Here is an 18,283-nt window from a genome sequence, read left to right on the forward strand (position 1 = left end):
CTTTCTCTATTCTCTGGAAACTCAGGATAAGGATGTGTGTAAGACTGAACACTCTTCTGTTCTCTTAATATTGGGGAAACTGAAAGGGGTAACTTCTCCCCTCAATGCGGAATGAATAAACAATGGAGGCCAACTGTTGAGTCAGGAACTTAATTACTTCTGTCAGAAATGCCTTCTGTAGACCTACCATTTGGGCAGAGTATTCTTTATCCTTCTGTTTCCTAGCTTTTCGGGATCACTTCCTTTTCAATAGCAAAATGTCACGGTGCTTCTTGGCAAGTGTCAGTTTGTACCCTCCAGCTGTCTAAGGTTTGTGTTCTTCTTTAATTTAGTACAACAATGACTTCAAATCAGGAATAAAATGTTTCCCACTCTCCTGCCTTTGATTTGTCCAATTTGCTCCCTTTAAAAATCTCATCCTTCCCCAAATTAATGACAGTAATGCCAAATGCTATCATTCTCCACATAGGTAATTCTGGACCAACAGGATAGAAAGAGTTATAAATATTTACAAGTCTCAGATCTTACTGATAAGCATAGACATGACTCAAATATATACAAGAATGAGGAAGGGGGGAGTCCTTCAAATGTTATCATTTATTTCAGGTTCAGAAATACAGCTTCACATTTTCACAATAGGTACACATGACCTTCAAGAATGATACAGGCTTTAGGAACTTGCTTCAAAAATTCCATTCATAGAGTCCATCCATATATCAGCATTAAGAAAGCCTGAAAGTGCCAAGAAGACAGGGGAAAGTACTCTCACTCCAATTAATTAATCAACAGAGAAGGCAAGATTTTGCTTCTGTACACTGCTTCTTAATATAAAAAAGCAAAAGAGGAACTTGATTCAGAAAAGGGAGAGAAAAGAAACATACAGGCAAGCAAAACAAAGGCTGTATATGTGAAATTAAACACAAATCAAGTAATGGTGGAATTTCTGATTGGAAGGAATCATTTTTAGCAAATTGGTAACATACAATGCAAGAGATTAGACAGAGTAATTTTATCGTAATTTAAAAAACATTACATTAAGGAATTTGAGGGTAAAAATTAAAAAGGAATGAAGCCTTGAGCTGAGCCATGTGTGAAACCTCAGACCAGAGAGGTGAAAAGTCTCACCAATATACCAGTATGAACAGGTCTTAAGACAAACAGGAGACTCTTCCTTGAGTTTCCTCTCTCTTGCTCTCATACTTACATACATTCTTACACATATATACAAATAGCAATGCATATACTACATATGCTTCAAAATACTCTTAAAATTTCACCGTACAGAGCACCACATAATGTTAAACATACCAACTAGACAGGATGACTGAAGGTTCTAGAAGACACATTTGAGCTTTTAAGAAAGGAATGAGGGATCTAGTGAACCAAGAACTGTTTCTTAGAAACCATCTAGCTTCATTCACATTAAACTCTGAGCTCACAGCTTGCAGTCCTCTTAGTGAAATGATATAAAACTCATGGCTTGAGTCTCAAATATTATCTTCTTTCATCAAGTTCCATAGTTTAGAGACCTACTATTTAAGCTTTATTCTTAACGTTAAGGAGATTCCTGTCCATTTCAAATAATTATTGACAAATGAAAAATGTTTACCTGAAAAAGTGGATGGATGACCTGCCTCTGAGGTGTTACATAACTTCTTCCCTGCATTTTAAGCAAACTTACTCAGAAAATCCACTACTTGTATTATACTGCTGTATCCCTCTATTTTTATTTTTTGACAGTTACCGTAGAGAAAAAAAATGACATGTAGACAAACTTAGCTTTTTAAGATTCACCTCAGCAATCTAAGAATAATTTATAATTCTAATCAGAGATCTTAAAGGTAGGTTTCCAGATCTTACACTTACTATGAGCTAGCTGTATTGGCAAAGATAATTTCTTCTTCGATAGCAATGCTGTGAATTTAGATGCAAATGCCTGTAGATGTTATTCTACCACGTATTCATGGAAGTTCTGAGCCTTGTGCCTCTCAGAATGAATGTAATCTGGAGAAAATTTTGTACACCTCATGTATGTTATGAGAAATGAACCACTTTTATCACATATTATGGCAAATACTCTAAAGCTAACTCTTGTATTAGCACAGTTTAAAAAATATATTCATACCCACACATACACACATGTATAAATATTTACACCCAAACATATACATATATATACAACACACACACAATCACACTCATGCTCATGGCATTTTAACAAGTGATTTTTAAAGCTACTTACCCACAGGGGCACAAAATACATGTACTTACACAAATTTACTATGTATATACTGTACATAGGGACACATGCTTAGAAAATATGTGTGTACACAGAAAACATCAACAGTTATCACATACTGGTATTAGGTCCCATTTCATATTTGAGAATTATGGCTACAGTCTATTCTAAAAAGTCATAAAATGAATCTATATGACTACTCTTTAATTCTAAGGTCAGAAGGCTTATAGTTATATCACAGGAACTTGGTTTTATTATAATGTTTTGGAATAGAGTGAGTTTGTATCTGAACAAGTAGGCAATTTCCTAACTAAACAGACCCTACTGCTCTTCTATGTTACAAAACACAGCTAAAAGCAATATTCAGAGGAGTAATCTTGGTAAATGATTTCTGGAAATGCAATATAGCTGTTCTAAGTCAATACTGTTTCAATCATCTGTCCACAATTGAGTAAATGGCTATTCCAGTTAGTCAATAAGCATGCAAGAATTAGCATGTGACAATAAAATAGATTTACCCATCAAATTAACATATACAGTTTACTTTTCCAAATCCTAAAAACACTGTATGTTTTATTATACTAGATATGATGGAGCTACACCTGTTGTGTAGACAACATCAGAGCAATCAGGATGAAGTTACACAAAAGATCTGAAGTGTGTGCGAAATACTTAGAAAGCTCATTAAGCGACATTCCCATCTTATATCCCGATATGAACGCTGTACTTCACACTCCGCACATCCTAGAGCTTCTGACTTCATTTACATTGACATCTCCTTTTAGCAGGATACAAACCCTTTGGAAAATGGGATTAATACTAATCATATGATACAGTACTGCAGTAAACTGAAATGGGATTAATACTAATCATATGACACAGTACTGCAGTAAACTGAAATGGGATTAATACTAATCATGACACTACTGCAGTAAACTGAAATGGGATTAATACTAATCATATGACACAGTACTGCAGTAAACTGAAAATATTCTCCAACATGACTGCTGAAATTCCAGGGGAGGCTGGGTTCTATTCGAAATAACTTAGAAGTAAAACAAAACAAAAATGTACACAAAAGAAGAGACAACTGGGACAGTGAAACTGTGGGGTGATAATCTGAGAGCAAAAGCCAAAGGTGACAAATGCCATTGTTTATGATGCATAAAATCGGTGCAGAGAAACTTGGGAAAAAAATTCCCCATTTTCTTTGACATGGTTTGTGCTGATCTAAGAACACATCAGTGGTTTTCCACAACATTTTCCTTTAACCAAAGGAAATTTTTGAAATACAGCAAAACGCAAAACCACATACAGCACAAAGCCAAACCCTGAAGTATATAATCTGTTAGATGCCTATTTTAGAGAATTCAAAAGAAGGAGCAAAGGGGATCCTAAAAAAGAGTGAATTTTGTGAAAAGATACCACTTTAGACTATTCATTTTACTATGGACGTTTACTTATTTCCACTTAGCTGCAACACTTTAAAAAATACAGTATGTATCTTGCACATCTGTTCCATTCACAAAGAGTTAATTTTTTTCCATGAGAAAAAAAAAAAGATATGAGAAGATTTAGGGTGGCGTTCTTTATACAACCACTTGCAATTTAAAAGTTGAAATGCCCTTTTCGTAAATCTTGTATTCTCTGATTTTTGCCTAAGTGGACTAGTTTTAACCCTTTAGAATTAGTTTAAAACTGCCATTCAACTTGGCAAGTTCTCTTTTTAATAATGGTTAAAAGTTTTACTTCATACTTTATGGGCGTCTGCTTTGGGTATACACAGGAAATTAAAGTTAACATACAAATCATATTTGCTGCTTTCAAAGGGAGGCATTTCAGTTGGTTAAACCTGATTTACTTCTGTAGAATATGAACTGGTGTCGTGGGACACCACTATGCAGTGAATACTTGGTCTGCTGTCTGGGAACAGTCAGCAGACAAAATTCCGGTTGGCTTCTGGCTGTTTCCCACATGCTAATCATCTAGTTCTAGGTAGTCCAAAAGTCAGCCTCAAGACTGAACTATTAACCTCCAGGCTAAGCTGCTCTTACAAATTTTAGAAATGTTAGAATTTGCCAATTTGCTTTAAATCTCGATGTCTTAATACTATTTTCTGGAATGACCTGGAAAGAGACTCAAGTTGTCCAACTGTAGGAGTGTGAGCTCGGCTCTCAAACTAGGGCATCTTTTCTTTCCATTCCAGGTCCCATTCTTTAAATATGGCTATCCGATAGTAAGGCTCAGGATTTATTAAGAAAGCCTAGAACAGATTAAAAAGTTACATTAAATTGTTTTAAAGGTAGGCTAAATTTTTACATTAGGAAATTACATATTAGCATGGAAAGGGAGACATTTTTGCACTAACTAAATCAACTGGAATTAGTGTCAAAGTATAATTAGCCATGCTTAAAATTAGATCAATATAAAAAATTAAATATTTTCCATGTCAGCCTTCACTGTAACTTGTGAGGAGGTAAGTATATATGTGAATAAAGAAATTACATTTGTACAGACACTTCTAGAGATGTGATATTTTGCTTCTTCCTTGAACTCTGAAACTAGCCCAATTTACTGACTGACTACCAAAAAGCAAGCTTTAATTCACTGTTGAATATGCTTCTAGCTTGAAGCAAAACACATTGCTATGAGAAGCCCTCTAGAGCAAGCAATGCATTAACTTTTCCTTTGCAAACTACCTCATGCTTCTGGAAAAGTTTTATTTTTAAGGAATCCTAACTTTTAGAATATCACTTCTTAGCAGTTTTATGAAATAAAGAGGAAGGAGAGACGATCTAAATAGCTAATCATGGAGTAGGCGGAAACATATATAATAGACAACATAATTTCTGTCAGTCAAAACAGAATGTGGAAAAATAAATATGTATCGTTTAGGTCTAAGCCCACCACCTCTTCTCTCTTAGGAATTACATTGAATGGGCTATCTGGTAGGTAACCTGGGAAAGTTGTCAAAGCAATTCCAGATATATGCCAGGGTAGGCCAATGGTCCACAAAGTAGTGGGCTGCTATACAATCTACTTTGGTTGATACAACATATAAAGCCTCAAAGAGTCAGCAGTTTTCAAGAGTCAAACCCCAAAAGTTTGACATATCATGAGCAATGAAGGTGAGTGATGAATGCATTAGTAAAACTGGTTACTTGCCTACTGATGTCCACACATGCGACTACTCATGATTTACTGCAACAGTTATCAAATATTTTGCTTTCGCATAATTCATTAGTAATTAATTGCCATGCCAGACACTTCGTTTAGTCTAACAGGGAGGATTCTAGTGGACGGATTATAGTGGGACGAGTAGGTGATGGGGGTGGTCTCCGGCTAGAAAGAGAGAAAGAGACAGGTAAAGACACAAGTAGAATATCTAGCAGAAGGTTATCCCGAAGACACTGAGAAAGAGCCGTCACGCACATGCTCATGCACAGACAGGTCAGCAGGAGTGGCTGCCATTTGTAATAATTTAATGCTGTCACCTTTCATTCACCTAGCATTTTTTTTAATGAGGTATTTTTTCATATACAAATCTTGCTAAAAACTGAAGTCGTCCCTCCCAATACTAATAAAAATATTAAGTCATTTAAAAGCCATATGAAATACATGGCATATTTCTCAGTCAACAGAGTATGAAGAGTACTATGTTATGCCCACTCCAGGAACTAGTAAGGTATTTAGGCCTCAGAGACTGATGGGGTTTGAATTTTTATTTCCCTTTAAGTAATATTCTTCCTATTTTTTCTCCCTGTCTGGATGTTAATGATCACTTCTCATTGTCTTTAGCAGTAGCTTTCTCCAATTTATTCTGTATTTTACTTCTAATTTGCTAAGCAGTAGAAAGTTAGAAAAATTAAGGTTTTTAGAGTTCTCCACAATAAGTGTAAACCAGCTCAAGGTGAGCGCCTGAGTAAACTGCATGAGCTCTGGTTCCTATTTTGGGTCCTAAAAGTTTTATTCTTAGCAACAGTATTGCTCACTTTCTGGTTGGTAATGGTGTTTCTAATAGCTGAGGTTGCTGAATAAACTCCAGATAATAAAATATTACTCTGAGAATCTCAGCTTTACCAACTAATACTCTTTATTCCCTGGACCCATACATTTATTTCCTAAATGTATTAATAAGCTTTTTTGGGTGTGTACTTGACTTTATATGTCATATCTCGGAGAGTAATGTTTATAGTCAACAAAATTCAACAAATTCTGGAGATTGAAACCTTTCTTCTTGATAAAACTCTCCCATTGATTTTTTTCAGAAAGAACCCTTCTGGAATTACAGTCATGTCATGAAATTTTCTTCTGTATTGGACACACTACATTGATCAAATCAAATATTTTTTCTTTCTCAGGATGAAGGAGTGGAGTTAGAAAAGTTAAAGAAAATGGTTATGAAGTGTTAGAAAATTACAGAGCTATAAGATAAAATTAGATGGTCAAGGAAAGATCAAAGCAAAAGAGATATTGCTGATTAATAGTACAAATACTGACTACTTAAGCACAAACTCATAGATCTTAGTAGAGTTTCTTTTGCCTCCTGCACTTGAAAACTGTCCACGAGGCTTTAAAGGAAAGGTTTCCTTGGGAAGGTGCATTCCAGTTTAACCTCTTATACTAAGTCTCATTACTAAGCAGGTGCTCAGTTTCTGAAAGTGTAATTAGAGATACTTTATAGGCACAGTTATGAAACTAAACCAATCCCTACTAGCTCTTTAATTTGAGTAAACAAGTAAGTCCTTTTCCTGCAGAAGGGCTACCTGCTACCATGACCACCTGAAATGTTTCGGTAATTTCCTGCTAGGAAAAATCCTCCTATAATTTCCTTTTCATTTATGACCATGCAAAAACACCTGCACTTTCACTAGCATACTGCTCATTTTCATTTGAAATGGCCATATTTGTTTAACTTATGTCCTGGATTTGAACCTACATCATTTTCTCCTTTGATGTGAAGTTTCCAGAGGCCAGAGGTCATGTCCACTTGAGTTGTTTCACAGAGTGTTTAGCAGGGTGTTGCCTTCAATTATGTTCTCAATGTTCTTTTGTTTATCTGCTGGAACCTGCTATTCCTCCCGCAAGACTCACCTTGGTGAAGTCTTCTCTGACTTACCTTTCCCTATCTTGATGCTTCTGTAGAATCTCAACATATTTCTAGAATTAGGTTTATATGCTTATTGCAACTGATTAGAAATGGGCTGTGTCTCACTCATCTTCATTTTCTTGTGGTGTCTAGCTCAGGGCTTGTCATTCAGCCACTGAATGTTTGACAAGTGAATAATGAAAGTTACTCCTAGAAGTAAGAAGCAACTTATGAATACTTGTGATAACCACTGATCTTTACATTATATTAAGAGTTTTGTTTTTTTAGTAAATCATTGCTCTTGCAAAAAAAAAAAAAAAAAAAGCTACAATGGCATGTAGGATTTAGACTCTTGGAAACTCTACCTATAGGGTATTTGACTGCTCAATTGTTCAGCAGATGTTTGGAATAAATAGTAAATCATAGGCTCTTCCTCAGGGATTTTGACAATTAGTCACATAACCTATAGAAATATATTCTTAGCATTTAAGTAGTTACAGGAGGGGCAAGAGAGTTGGCCAGAATTTGAACTTGAAAAAGGGAAACTCTACCAGAGGCTTAATAATGGGATGGACTTAATTAGGGGATTTTATTTGAAAAAAGTGGATCTTAAACAACGATCGCAGTGAGGGGCAGAGCACAGTGTGGCATGGTGGGTTGGAAATTGTTTCATGCATATGTGATAGCTTTGACCAAGGGTTGTAGCCAAGAGAGAAAGGAATGCAAACTGAGTTCTCTTCTGATCCTTTTGTTCTTGGCTTAAATGTCATTCCTCAGCACTTCCTGACCATCCTATAGTTTCCAACCACCACTCCTCATGGCTTCATAGTTTTATGTATTTCATAGCACTTAACTCTGTTTGCCATTATGTATTTATTTATTGGATTATTGCCTGTGTCCTCCAGTAGATTGCAAATTTCTTGAGTGCAGAGACCACATATTCTGTATTTATTACGTATATTCATCATTGTATAATGTGATTAGAAGGCAGTGAATAAATGTTTATTAAATAGTAGACAAACAAATGAATGACTGAAAAGTACCTACACAAGGATGTTTAGCCAGGTTAGAGTATAGACCAGGTCAAGGTGAGCGGGTCCAATGAGGCCAGAAATGCAATCTTTTGAGGCATTTGTCAGAGGCTTATATTTGAGGCAGCAAGTTTACACAGAAGTCAAAAGATGCGGATTCTACCTCTGATTGCCAGTATTTATAATCATTAATCACTAAACTTCTCTAAGCCTCAGTTTTCTCATCTATGACACAGGAGACTCAGACTACGTGATCTATAACATGCTTTCCAGTTATGCATTGCATGTATTATTTATTGATCATGTACTATGTGGACTGTATTATGCTGCATGATTTTTAAAAACTCAAAACCTATTATTCATAGTGGAAGGTGAATGGGATAAGAGAAGTATGCCAAGTGGTTTTACTATAGCACCCCATTTAAGTGGAAAAAAACAGACAAAATTTTGTATGTCAGACTCTGAGAATATATTCTCAGAGCTTGAAAATACAATAATGTGGTCAAAGCAGGGGCAAATATGATTTCAACTGTGGCACATAAAATGTGAAAGTCACAAGAGAATGAAGGTCTATAATGGGGTTAAAGAAACTAGAAATTAAGTGATGAGGTGGAATGGAAGAGTTCAATGATGGAGACAGAGAATAGAAAGGTTGAAATACTCTGATGGAACAGCAACTTCTCATTAATCTCCACCCCAGTCTTTGGACCATGCTGATGGGACACAACAAGGTCAACGGTAATGGGCAATTGCACATAGAAGGCAAGGCAGGAGACCAGAAAAATATAACTTACTGCTATGTGCCAGGTCTTTTGTTTGTCTTGTTTACCACTGTATCCCAGAACTCAGCGTCGCCTTTGGCTCATAATGTTTTTTTTCAAATAAACAAATCAGGAGAACCTATCCATTATGAGCACTTTCTTTTTTTAAAATAAATTTATTTTTTGTTTTATTTATTTTTGGCTGCGTTGGGTCCTTGTTGCTGGGCGCGGTCTCTCCCTAGCTTCGGCGAGCAGGGGCCACTCCCCGCTGCGGTGCGCGGGCCTCTCACCGTGGAGGCCGCCCCTAATGCGGAGCTCATGCTCCAGGCGCACAGGCCTCAGCAGCCGTGCCACCCAGGCCCAGCAGCTGTGGCTCGCCGGCCCCAGAGGTTAGGCTCAGCAGTTCTGGCGCACAGGCGCATTTGCTCCGCAGCACGTGGGATCTTCCCAGACCAGGGCCGGAACCCGCGTCCCCTGCCTTGGCAGGCGGACTCCCAGCCACTGCACCACCAGGGAAGCCCCCCATTATGAGCACTTTAACGGAGTCCCTAAGGCATTGACTAGGCACTGCACACCTGTGTGGTGAATTAATGATAAAAAAAAAAAAGATAAAATTTCCATCATATTCTCTCAAAATAATTATAACCTCTTTAAAATATGCTTGGTTTCAGGTTAAAGTAACCCATATATGTACTGAGTAATTAAAAATCCTAGAGTCTGTCAACCCTTGACTGATGGTAACTACAACAGCTTGCTTAGGTAATTACAAAAGCATAATTGGCCATTATTGCAGGGAAAAAAAACCAACCCTAAAAAGTGTGTTCCAATGCTTCACTGTCTCGGTCTTTAAGTAAAGATTACAGTGTTTTGGTGGTTTTTTTTTTTTTTTTTAATGTGTCAGTGTCATAGATTATGAAAGCTTATGATTACTAACTTCTTCACTATTTATATATAAAATAATTTTACTTATTAAAAAAAAAGAGTCTGTCAACCCTACTGGAAGAAATGAGCATCATCTTATTTCTAAAACAATAACCCCCCAATAATCTCTATAGAAAGCAATTCAAGAGAAGCATTAAGTTGTTCAGTGTGAATTTTCTTAATAAGTAATGCTGTTTGCCAACTTCAACACCAGAAAAACATTTAAGGTTTACTGTTAAGGTTCATTTCATTGGTCTAGTTCCTAACCATTCAAAGAGTCCAAAGACATTCACCTCCTAAGACAGTTTGTTTGGGGCCAAGCAGAGTTATTTGTTTTGTACCAAATTTTCCTCTGTTACTTTGTTGCAGTGATGGGCTTCATTAAGTTACCCATTATATTGCAATGGAGCATCTTGCATCACTTAGTGTTTATTGAAACACTGTTGTGTGGGGGCAGTTTATGGTTACCATAGAAAAGCTATGTTTCTGCTTCCAAATCAAAGGGAAAGAGGTAATACTTGAAGTTGCATTTGTAGCTGCAGGGATGGACTGTTTACAGTATTTTGGACAATGACAAATTTTGTAAGAAAGTCAAACGGTCACTTGGGGTGGGAGGCATGGTTGGGGAGCATCTGGCTACACTGATAAGAGAGAAGAATGATCAGTTGTCTTATTGTCTTGTTTGATTCTCTTCTAAGAATGGAAGAACTAAATTCTCATCTGCTCTTCTTTGGGTTAACTGGTTCTAGGTATTCATGATGGGAGACAATCTTAACAGGGGTGCCTCAGCATGGGGGTGAGGATGGAAGCTACCTTTCCTCCAGCTCCCTGCTTCCTGGTAATCAGCATAACACTGATTACTGAAATGGCTTGGTATTGCTGCCCCTGCCCTTATTCCTCTTCAAGATGGGAAGTGAGATTTATCTATCTGACAAGTATGTGAGCCAGCCTGGGTCTATGTAGCTCAGGCTCTGTCCTTTCCTGTGCTTAAAACAAGATATCATGACTCCCAGGCCAGGATTCTTTCTATTGGGCAGTTATGTTGGCATGTTCTAAGGCTATGGTCCTCAAACTGGACAGTGCATCAGAATTCTCCAGAGGACTTGTTAAAACACAGGTGTCTAGGTCCCACAGAGAATTTTTAAAGGGGTGAGATATTTCTAGCAAGTTCCCAGATTATGCTGATGCTTCTGGTCCTGGGATTGTGCTTTGAAAACTGTTCTAAGACATAATAAATGATTTTGTCCTTGCTTAATTAGCAATTCATTTCACTTGCCAGGTAAAGTAAAAGCAAAAAGAGAAAGTGCTGGAAAAAGATCTTAAGAAAGATGAAGAAATGGTTGTAGAAATACTTTGATACCTTTGGAAATTAGACTCAAGCATGGGTCAGTTTTAGGTTTATTTTATAAAGACAAAGATACTATGCTACGGTAGTTTTCTTGTTAGTCATCACCAGAAGAATAACTACTTGTTTAAGGAAGCTTGCATTTGCTCATGAAAATGGCAGTAGGTATAGAAACTAAGCGCATCTAACCATGCATTCCAAACTCAACTTTGGAGAGGGTATGATTGAAATCCAACCTAGTTAGCTAGGTGGACCCAAATTAAAAAAAAAAAAAAAAAAAAAGGAAAACCCTCAAAAAAATATTCAAAGATTGATACTTCTAGGGGAATGCTATCTGCCTAAGAGGATAGTTATTTGCATAAAAAAAAGATATGCAATAGGCTTCATTTATACCGTAAGTTCTACTTATGAGATATAGGTGAAGCTTTAAGATATAACTGTCTCAAAATTTAATTTACAGATAACTGCATTTAGGATCATGAGAGAGTTATACATCTCAGGTTTCTAGGAGCCACGAGAATCTAGTATCAACTCGCACAACTTTTTAATCTTATTGATGAAACAGATCAAAAAAAAATGAAGGGTTTTCTCTACCTAAGCACAAGAAGTAAAGCACCTCCTTTTTGAGGGCTACATTGGACAAATTTCTTAGAAAACAAAAGAGAACAAAAGCAAAAACTGCTTCTGAGTTTTCTAAAATTGTGAAGAGTGCCTCCCACAGTGCACTCTGCTGCGTTCGGCTCTAGAGTGGCTCCAGGCAAAAATGGCTCTGGTGGCGTCAGAATCAGTTGAGTTGGGAGATGCCCATAGTATCTCCTTCCCAGGAACTGAAACGCCTTGCTTCTCCACGACCCTCTTGAATTACGTAATCCTTGCATCATTTTTCAAAGTTTAAGGCATCTGAACAACATTATAAACTTTCCTAAAACCTGAGATTACTCCTTACCCTGCCTGCAGCCTTCCACAGCACCTGCAGGGGGCAGTGTCCCAACCAGAAGTTCAAGAACATGAATGAGTGAACATCCCCAAGGATAAATCAGACAGGAGCACACCTCCCGGTAAAATGCAAAGGTAACTAACTATGACCCAGGACTTCCTCTTGCTAATGTCTGCTCTAATAGAACAGATTATGGGACACAGCATTTTAAATTTCAGCATTGTGTTGTGCTTTGCTTCTTGATTTGAGCATTTATTCAAAAAACAGGCTTTACACGTCTAAAAAATCTAAGGCTAATAAGTTCAGAAAAATGGTATAAACAGTCATGATTCTGTCCACATGGTAGATAATATTTTGTAATTTATTATCAAAAATACTATAGGATGCTATCCAGCATATTTTTGGCCTTTTAGCTTTAGTAACAGAGTAAGCCGATACTGTCCAAGAATAGTTTACAGTAGATGTTGGAAAGAACAGAGAACTTGGAGTCCATTTAAAGGATTCAAAAAATTCTCTAATATGATTCTTGCTACATTTTAGAGCCAGCATTTCTTTCCCCTGTGAAAATGAACCCACGATTTTATAATGTATGCTATTGGGAAAGTATGAATCAATTGACAGACTTTGAAATAAGAACATAAGGAGAAAAACAGTCCACAGTTTCTATTTGATGATGCAAACATATAAGATACTGTATAACTTAGTCTCTGAGATAGGCGCTAATATAACCTACCTTGCCACACTTTCCTTACTTTATTTTAAATATCTGACTTGGATTTCACCCATAAGGATGGTACTGATAAACCCACTTCTGTGGCTGCAGCAAAAAGGCAGCTTAAGGGATGATTTGCCCACATTAAATCTGCTCAGTTTATGAGCTGTAAAAAGAATTAGCCAGGCAAGGTTTTCAACAGAACAGAACAAGAGAGAAAGTGTGTTTAAATTGTTTCTTAAAATACACTAAATATTGGGCTAATTCTAAAAATAAACTTTGATTAAACACCAAACATCGACACATTTTGTTTTCTTTCATTACCTCAATAAGCCCTGTTTATGTGCTAGGTGCTGTATTAAGAGTTAGAGGTACAGAAACAAAGACAGTCGCTGCCCAGGAGTTTCTACTTGAGCTGGGAAGAGAGACAAGTAAACAGTGTCCGCAGTTGGGTAAATGCTACGGCTGGATTATGCCTCAAGAGTTTCAGGGACACCTGGAGTCTTAGCCTGGGGATGGAAAGAGGTTGGAGGGTTGGAAGGACTTGAAGAAAACAAAACAAGTTGAGGGGACTGGCATTCCAGGAACAGGAGATAGTGTGTATGAAGGGAAAAAAAGCTAGAAAAAGTACTGTCAGTTTGAGAAATCAAGTATTGTCTTATTCTTTAGCACAAGTGACAAAATTACTTGTTTTGCTCCAAGTCCTAATTCATAAAACAAATAACTTTTGGAGGGCTTTTAGTTGTTTTAAAATATGATTCCTAAGAAGCATTACTTCTGAGATTAATTTTTATATTTTAGTTTCTGTACTGTATCACTGAGGACAGATAAGTTGGGTAGAGAAAAAGACTAAAAGGTATGCAAAGAAGCAGAAGGTAAGAGGAATACAGTGATGAGAAAACTACATAGAGAGAGAGGATGTGGTTTTTAAAGAGATTTACACGCACATGGCTATTGAAAGAAGTTAGGCAGTGTCCCCTCGGAAGACTTTCTCTGTCTCTCTCTCTCCCCCTCCTTCCCTTCCTCCCTTCTCTCTCCCTCTCTCTCTCTTTTTCAAGAAATGCCCAAAGAGATCTAAGAACTTACATGCTGTATGTAGAAACCTACTCCCATTGATGGTAGCTGGGGTAAAACTATTTCTAACCCTCTTCATCTTCTTCTGTCCTCTTCTCCCTGCCCTTCCCCTCACTCCCACCCCAGGCACCAGGGGAAGGGGTTGGCCAACTCAGACATTTGGGGGAAGGAGGAGAAGTTGGGAAGGAGGTGCTAAGGACTAGCTACCGGGAAAGGCAAACTTCTACTTCTGAGATGCACATTCCTTTGTCATCTCAAGTCAGGGAGAAGAAGCAAAACAAGCAAGGATGGGGAAGGAAAAGGCACCACTGGATCTCTATAAGAAAGTGTAAAATTCATTTCTGCTTTGGAAAGGTGGAAAAGACCTTTTGCCCCTTTCTGATAGAGAGCAAGAAGCTTTCGGGTATGATATCTTACTTGGGGCCTTATCTCAAAGAGGGTAAATATGTAATTAGGAATACTGATGCAAAAGTTAACTTTCCAATTCCTCTTACTTTTGTAAGAACAGCAACAAGAAAAAACTGAGCACAGGGAATTTGAAGACTTACAGACGATTTACGTTGTGCCAGTGTTTCATTTCTGCCTGACCTGTGATACCCGGTGAATTAAAAGGCCAGTTTTAAATGCACCACATGGTATCTTTCCGGTCATTCATATCAGTCAGAGTGGAAAAAATGGAGACGAGTTACTGTTTACTAATTAGAATCCCAGTGATTAAAAAAAAAATTCCAGCAGGAGGAGCTCTAACATGCCTTAGAGTTCAAATTTTAAAAACAAAAAAGTTGAAAGCAAACAGAAAAACAGAGAGGCGGTGTGCCTTGCAAGCTGCCCTGTCAGTGAACAAATATGTGACCGAGTCCAATTAAATGCTTAGTGCGAAGCCAAGTGATGATACTGGTGGAGACAGAACGGCCCACATTTTCTCCCTTCCACGAGTCTCCTCGTTCTGATGCAGTTAAACTGGGAACGGATGTGCGGTGTTAGCTCTTACAAAAGAGGGAGCAAAAGGCTGCTTTCTGGGCAAATCTAGAAGTTATTCTTTTTCTCTTGAAGTGTCATACTGTTGCTAAATGAGTCTTTGATGCCGGCTCAAAAACCGCATTTTAAAATGAAATATTCATTGGTGTTTGAAGGCACTACGAAAACTCCTGTATGTTCGTCTCCTTTACTCAGTGGCTTGTTGGGTGTTTTTTTAAAATGAGGGAAATGCTGTGTTTGTAAAAACTGGTGCTAAAAGGGCAAGGAATCATATGTCCCCTGGGCCATGTAAAGAGTCTGCAGAAAGAATTAGAGCTTTCTAACACACTCACATACATCAAATGGAATACAAAGAATTTACTCAGGAAAACAGTGAGAAGTATATGAATTTAACAGTTACCGGATTTTTAGGGTAAGCCTTTCCATTTTGGACAGTGTTGTGGGAGAGGAATGGACAAGTGGGCGTACAGTATGATCAGAATTACTTAACCTGAAGGAAAGTTTCAACCAATCCCTTTTAATCGCTTGCCAACAAGAAGTCAGACGTTTTATTTTACACCTTATTGGTATGCCCACATTTAAAAATTTTATATAAGCTCCTACAGAAAATTTAACTGGACCAATTCAGACCAAAAGTCACTAAATAAAGCTAGTCTAGACGGAAAAACCTATGAAAACCATATGTCTTTTAGGCATCTGTCTTACAAAAACTGCCATCATCTTGGAGAAATAGTTCACAAAATATGCTTTTAGGAAAACACTACTGTAACGACCATGGGAGCTGTGCTTAAGAAGATGGCTGGACTTGGAGAGAGTAAAGCCAGAATGTTTACAAATGAAAGGTTCTCATTTCTACATATATCTGTCTGTAAACATCACTGAGAAGATGGTCAAAGGCAGGTAATAATTTATATTTCCACTATTCTAGAAGGGATCAAAAAAGTTTAGTTTTGTTCCTCCACATCCCCACAGAATGTTAGACCAAGGGACCTCAAAGCGACTCTATTCTCACTCACAGAAAACTGTTTTGAATAACGCTGTACATGGATGAGGCCAAAGAACCAGAACATTTTCTTCTGATTATTACCTCATCCTGCTGGCCTGCCAAACACAGCTAGAAGGCAGGTGTCAGACAGAAGTAACCAAAGGAAGACTGTCCTGTATAACTGGGTGTAGGGCCCAACTGACAGACAAGGGGAATCAGAAGGACTGGGGTACAAAGCAGGAGTGCAATGAGAATGCAGTAAAGAGAAATGTCCTAAAACCTTGCCTTTCCGATTTAACATTGCTCTCTGGACTGGAGACAACGGTCAGTGCTACCTTCCTTATTCTAGCTTCATATTTTTGTACCTCAAAATGCACTTTAATAAGTGGTATAAAATCTATAGACAAAAATAGAAAAGTTAACTCTAATGATAAAAATGACATCATTTTGACAGAAACCTGAAGAGTCTCCGGAGCCTGTGAAAGTATTTGTAAATTGCAAAGATTCCTTGGGACCATCAAGAATATTTTGCTGAGACTTCTTCCTCTACAGGGAAGGGAACAACACAGTAACAACGGTCATTGGTATGAGTGCCCCATGTGCTGTTTAGACACCTAGAAGACTGGATAAACACTATACATCAAATAGAAAAGGTCCTGGGTTGAAGGAGGCAAGTACAGTAAAAAAAAAAAGAGGGAAATCTACAAGGTGGCATCAGTCACACACCAGAGTTTTAAGCAAAAGCAAGAAACACGATTTCAACATGTTTATTCAAAGATACGGTGCTTTAAAATGAGTTTTCAAATACTCATTAGTTTTCGAGTATTAAGATGGTAATGGGGTAGAGTGTTTGAAATATTAAAACAAATCAAGCAATCATAACAACCCTCATTACAGATCCCTAAACTGAACTGTAGAGCATTTAAGTAGGTTAATCAAATTCTACTGATGAATCACAGGGATTTTTATGGTCCATTAATTTCAGTCCTGAGTGTTCTGATACTACTATTGTTAGAGCTAAAACTGTGAGTTTGCTTTCTTTCAAGTGCTATGTACAGTATGGATTTTATTGTGACCTTAGACCCAGATACGTGCAGGGAAATTACTGCAGTGGTTTCTCTAGTTAACACATTTACTAATGTTTCCTTAATTTTCCACCCCAAGAGGCAATAATTAATGTAGAATTGGCCTCACGTGAAGTTTTATTATTTTAGTTATTAAAATATTTTCCAATACTACTAAGAAGCAAGAAGAAATTCTAGTTGTTTTAAAAATAAGTAGATGTTTTCCTCAGTTTTTATAGCTTTCCTCCATGAATGGTGGTCTAAAGGCAAAGCAGTGTGCAGACTTTCTGGCGGAGACCCTTGAACACGAGACTAGGCGGAGATTTATTTGAGGGAAAAACTTCATTCACTTTTAAAACTGGCTTTGAGAGTAATCCTAATATAAAGTTAAAAAAATACACATGGTACAGAATATATCTTACATAATTATCCAATCCCAAGTGGAATAATTCCATTTTAGGTTCTTGGGCTGCAAAATACCTTTAAAAAGGCTTTCCTATCTCCTACTCTCCTAAAAGGTCTCATTCTAGATAAATGCAAAATATACTGAAATTTAGATAAGGCTGATCATGAAAATCTGAAACCTAATACAGGTAGTATTTACATGGTGGAGGCAACTGGTATATTTGATTGTAAAATAAGGTTATTTTCCAAATCATATTCAAAGCCACCTGTGGTCTCCTTTCTCTTGGTTTTCAACATTGCCATAGAAACTTGGGGATTCACTTATGGTGGTATATCTAGTTGGTGGTTATCTAGTCTTTAGCTTATTCTCTGTCTCAGTTGGTTCATTAGCCTTTCTACAAAAACAAAACAAAACAAACAAAAAAAATAGGAAAGGGATGAAGCATATTTCTAAATTTTATATTAACTTGCATATTTACTGGGTTCCCATAATAGCAGCAAGAACAGTATTATCCTGTTTTTCAGTGGTTAAACTAATCCCAATGGGGGAAAATGCTGACTTCACAAAGATTTGGAATTCTCCACGTGTCTGAGCAATTAAAATCAAGAAGGCCTGGCCTTGTCATTGACCATGAATGATTGAGAATTTTGCTATTTGCCATTTTGATTAAGGGTTTTTTTCCCTGATCCTTGGATAGAATGTGTTCTTTCTAGAATTCATGTGAGCAGATAATTTTGACTG

General features: G+C 37.3%; 1 protein-coding gene across 4 annotated transcripts in view; it reads right to left on the reverse strand.

The window, feature by feature from the left end:
* Positions 1-627: 627 nt before the first annotated feature.
* The window catches only part of DNM3 (dynamin 3), a 579,215-nt gene continuing 561,559 nt past the window's right edge, over positions 628-18,283 (reverse strand). For all 4 annotated transcript variants that reach the window (XM_067031599.1, XM_067031590.1, XM_067031586.1 and 1 more), the window contains one exon: positions 628-5,581. In XM_067031599.1, coding sequence (XP_066887700.1) covers positions 5,512-5,581 — 70 coding nt within the window. In that variant the 3' untranslated portion in view covers positions 628-5,511. The remainder of the gene's footprint in view (positions 5,582-18,283) is intronic.

This window comes from Kogia breviceps, chromosome 1 (assembly GCF_026419965.1).
Source record: "Kogia breviceps isolate mKogBre1 chromosome 1, mKogBre1 haplotype 1, whole genome shotgun sequence".
NCBI lineage: Eukaryota > Metazoa > Chordata > Mammalia > Artiodactyla > Physeteridae > Kogia > Kogia breviceps.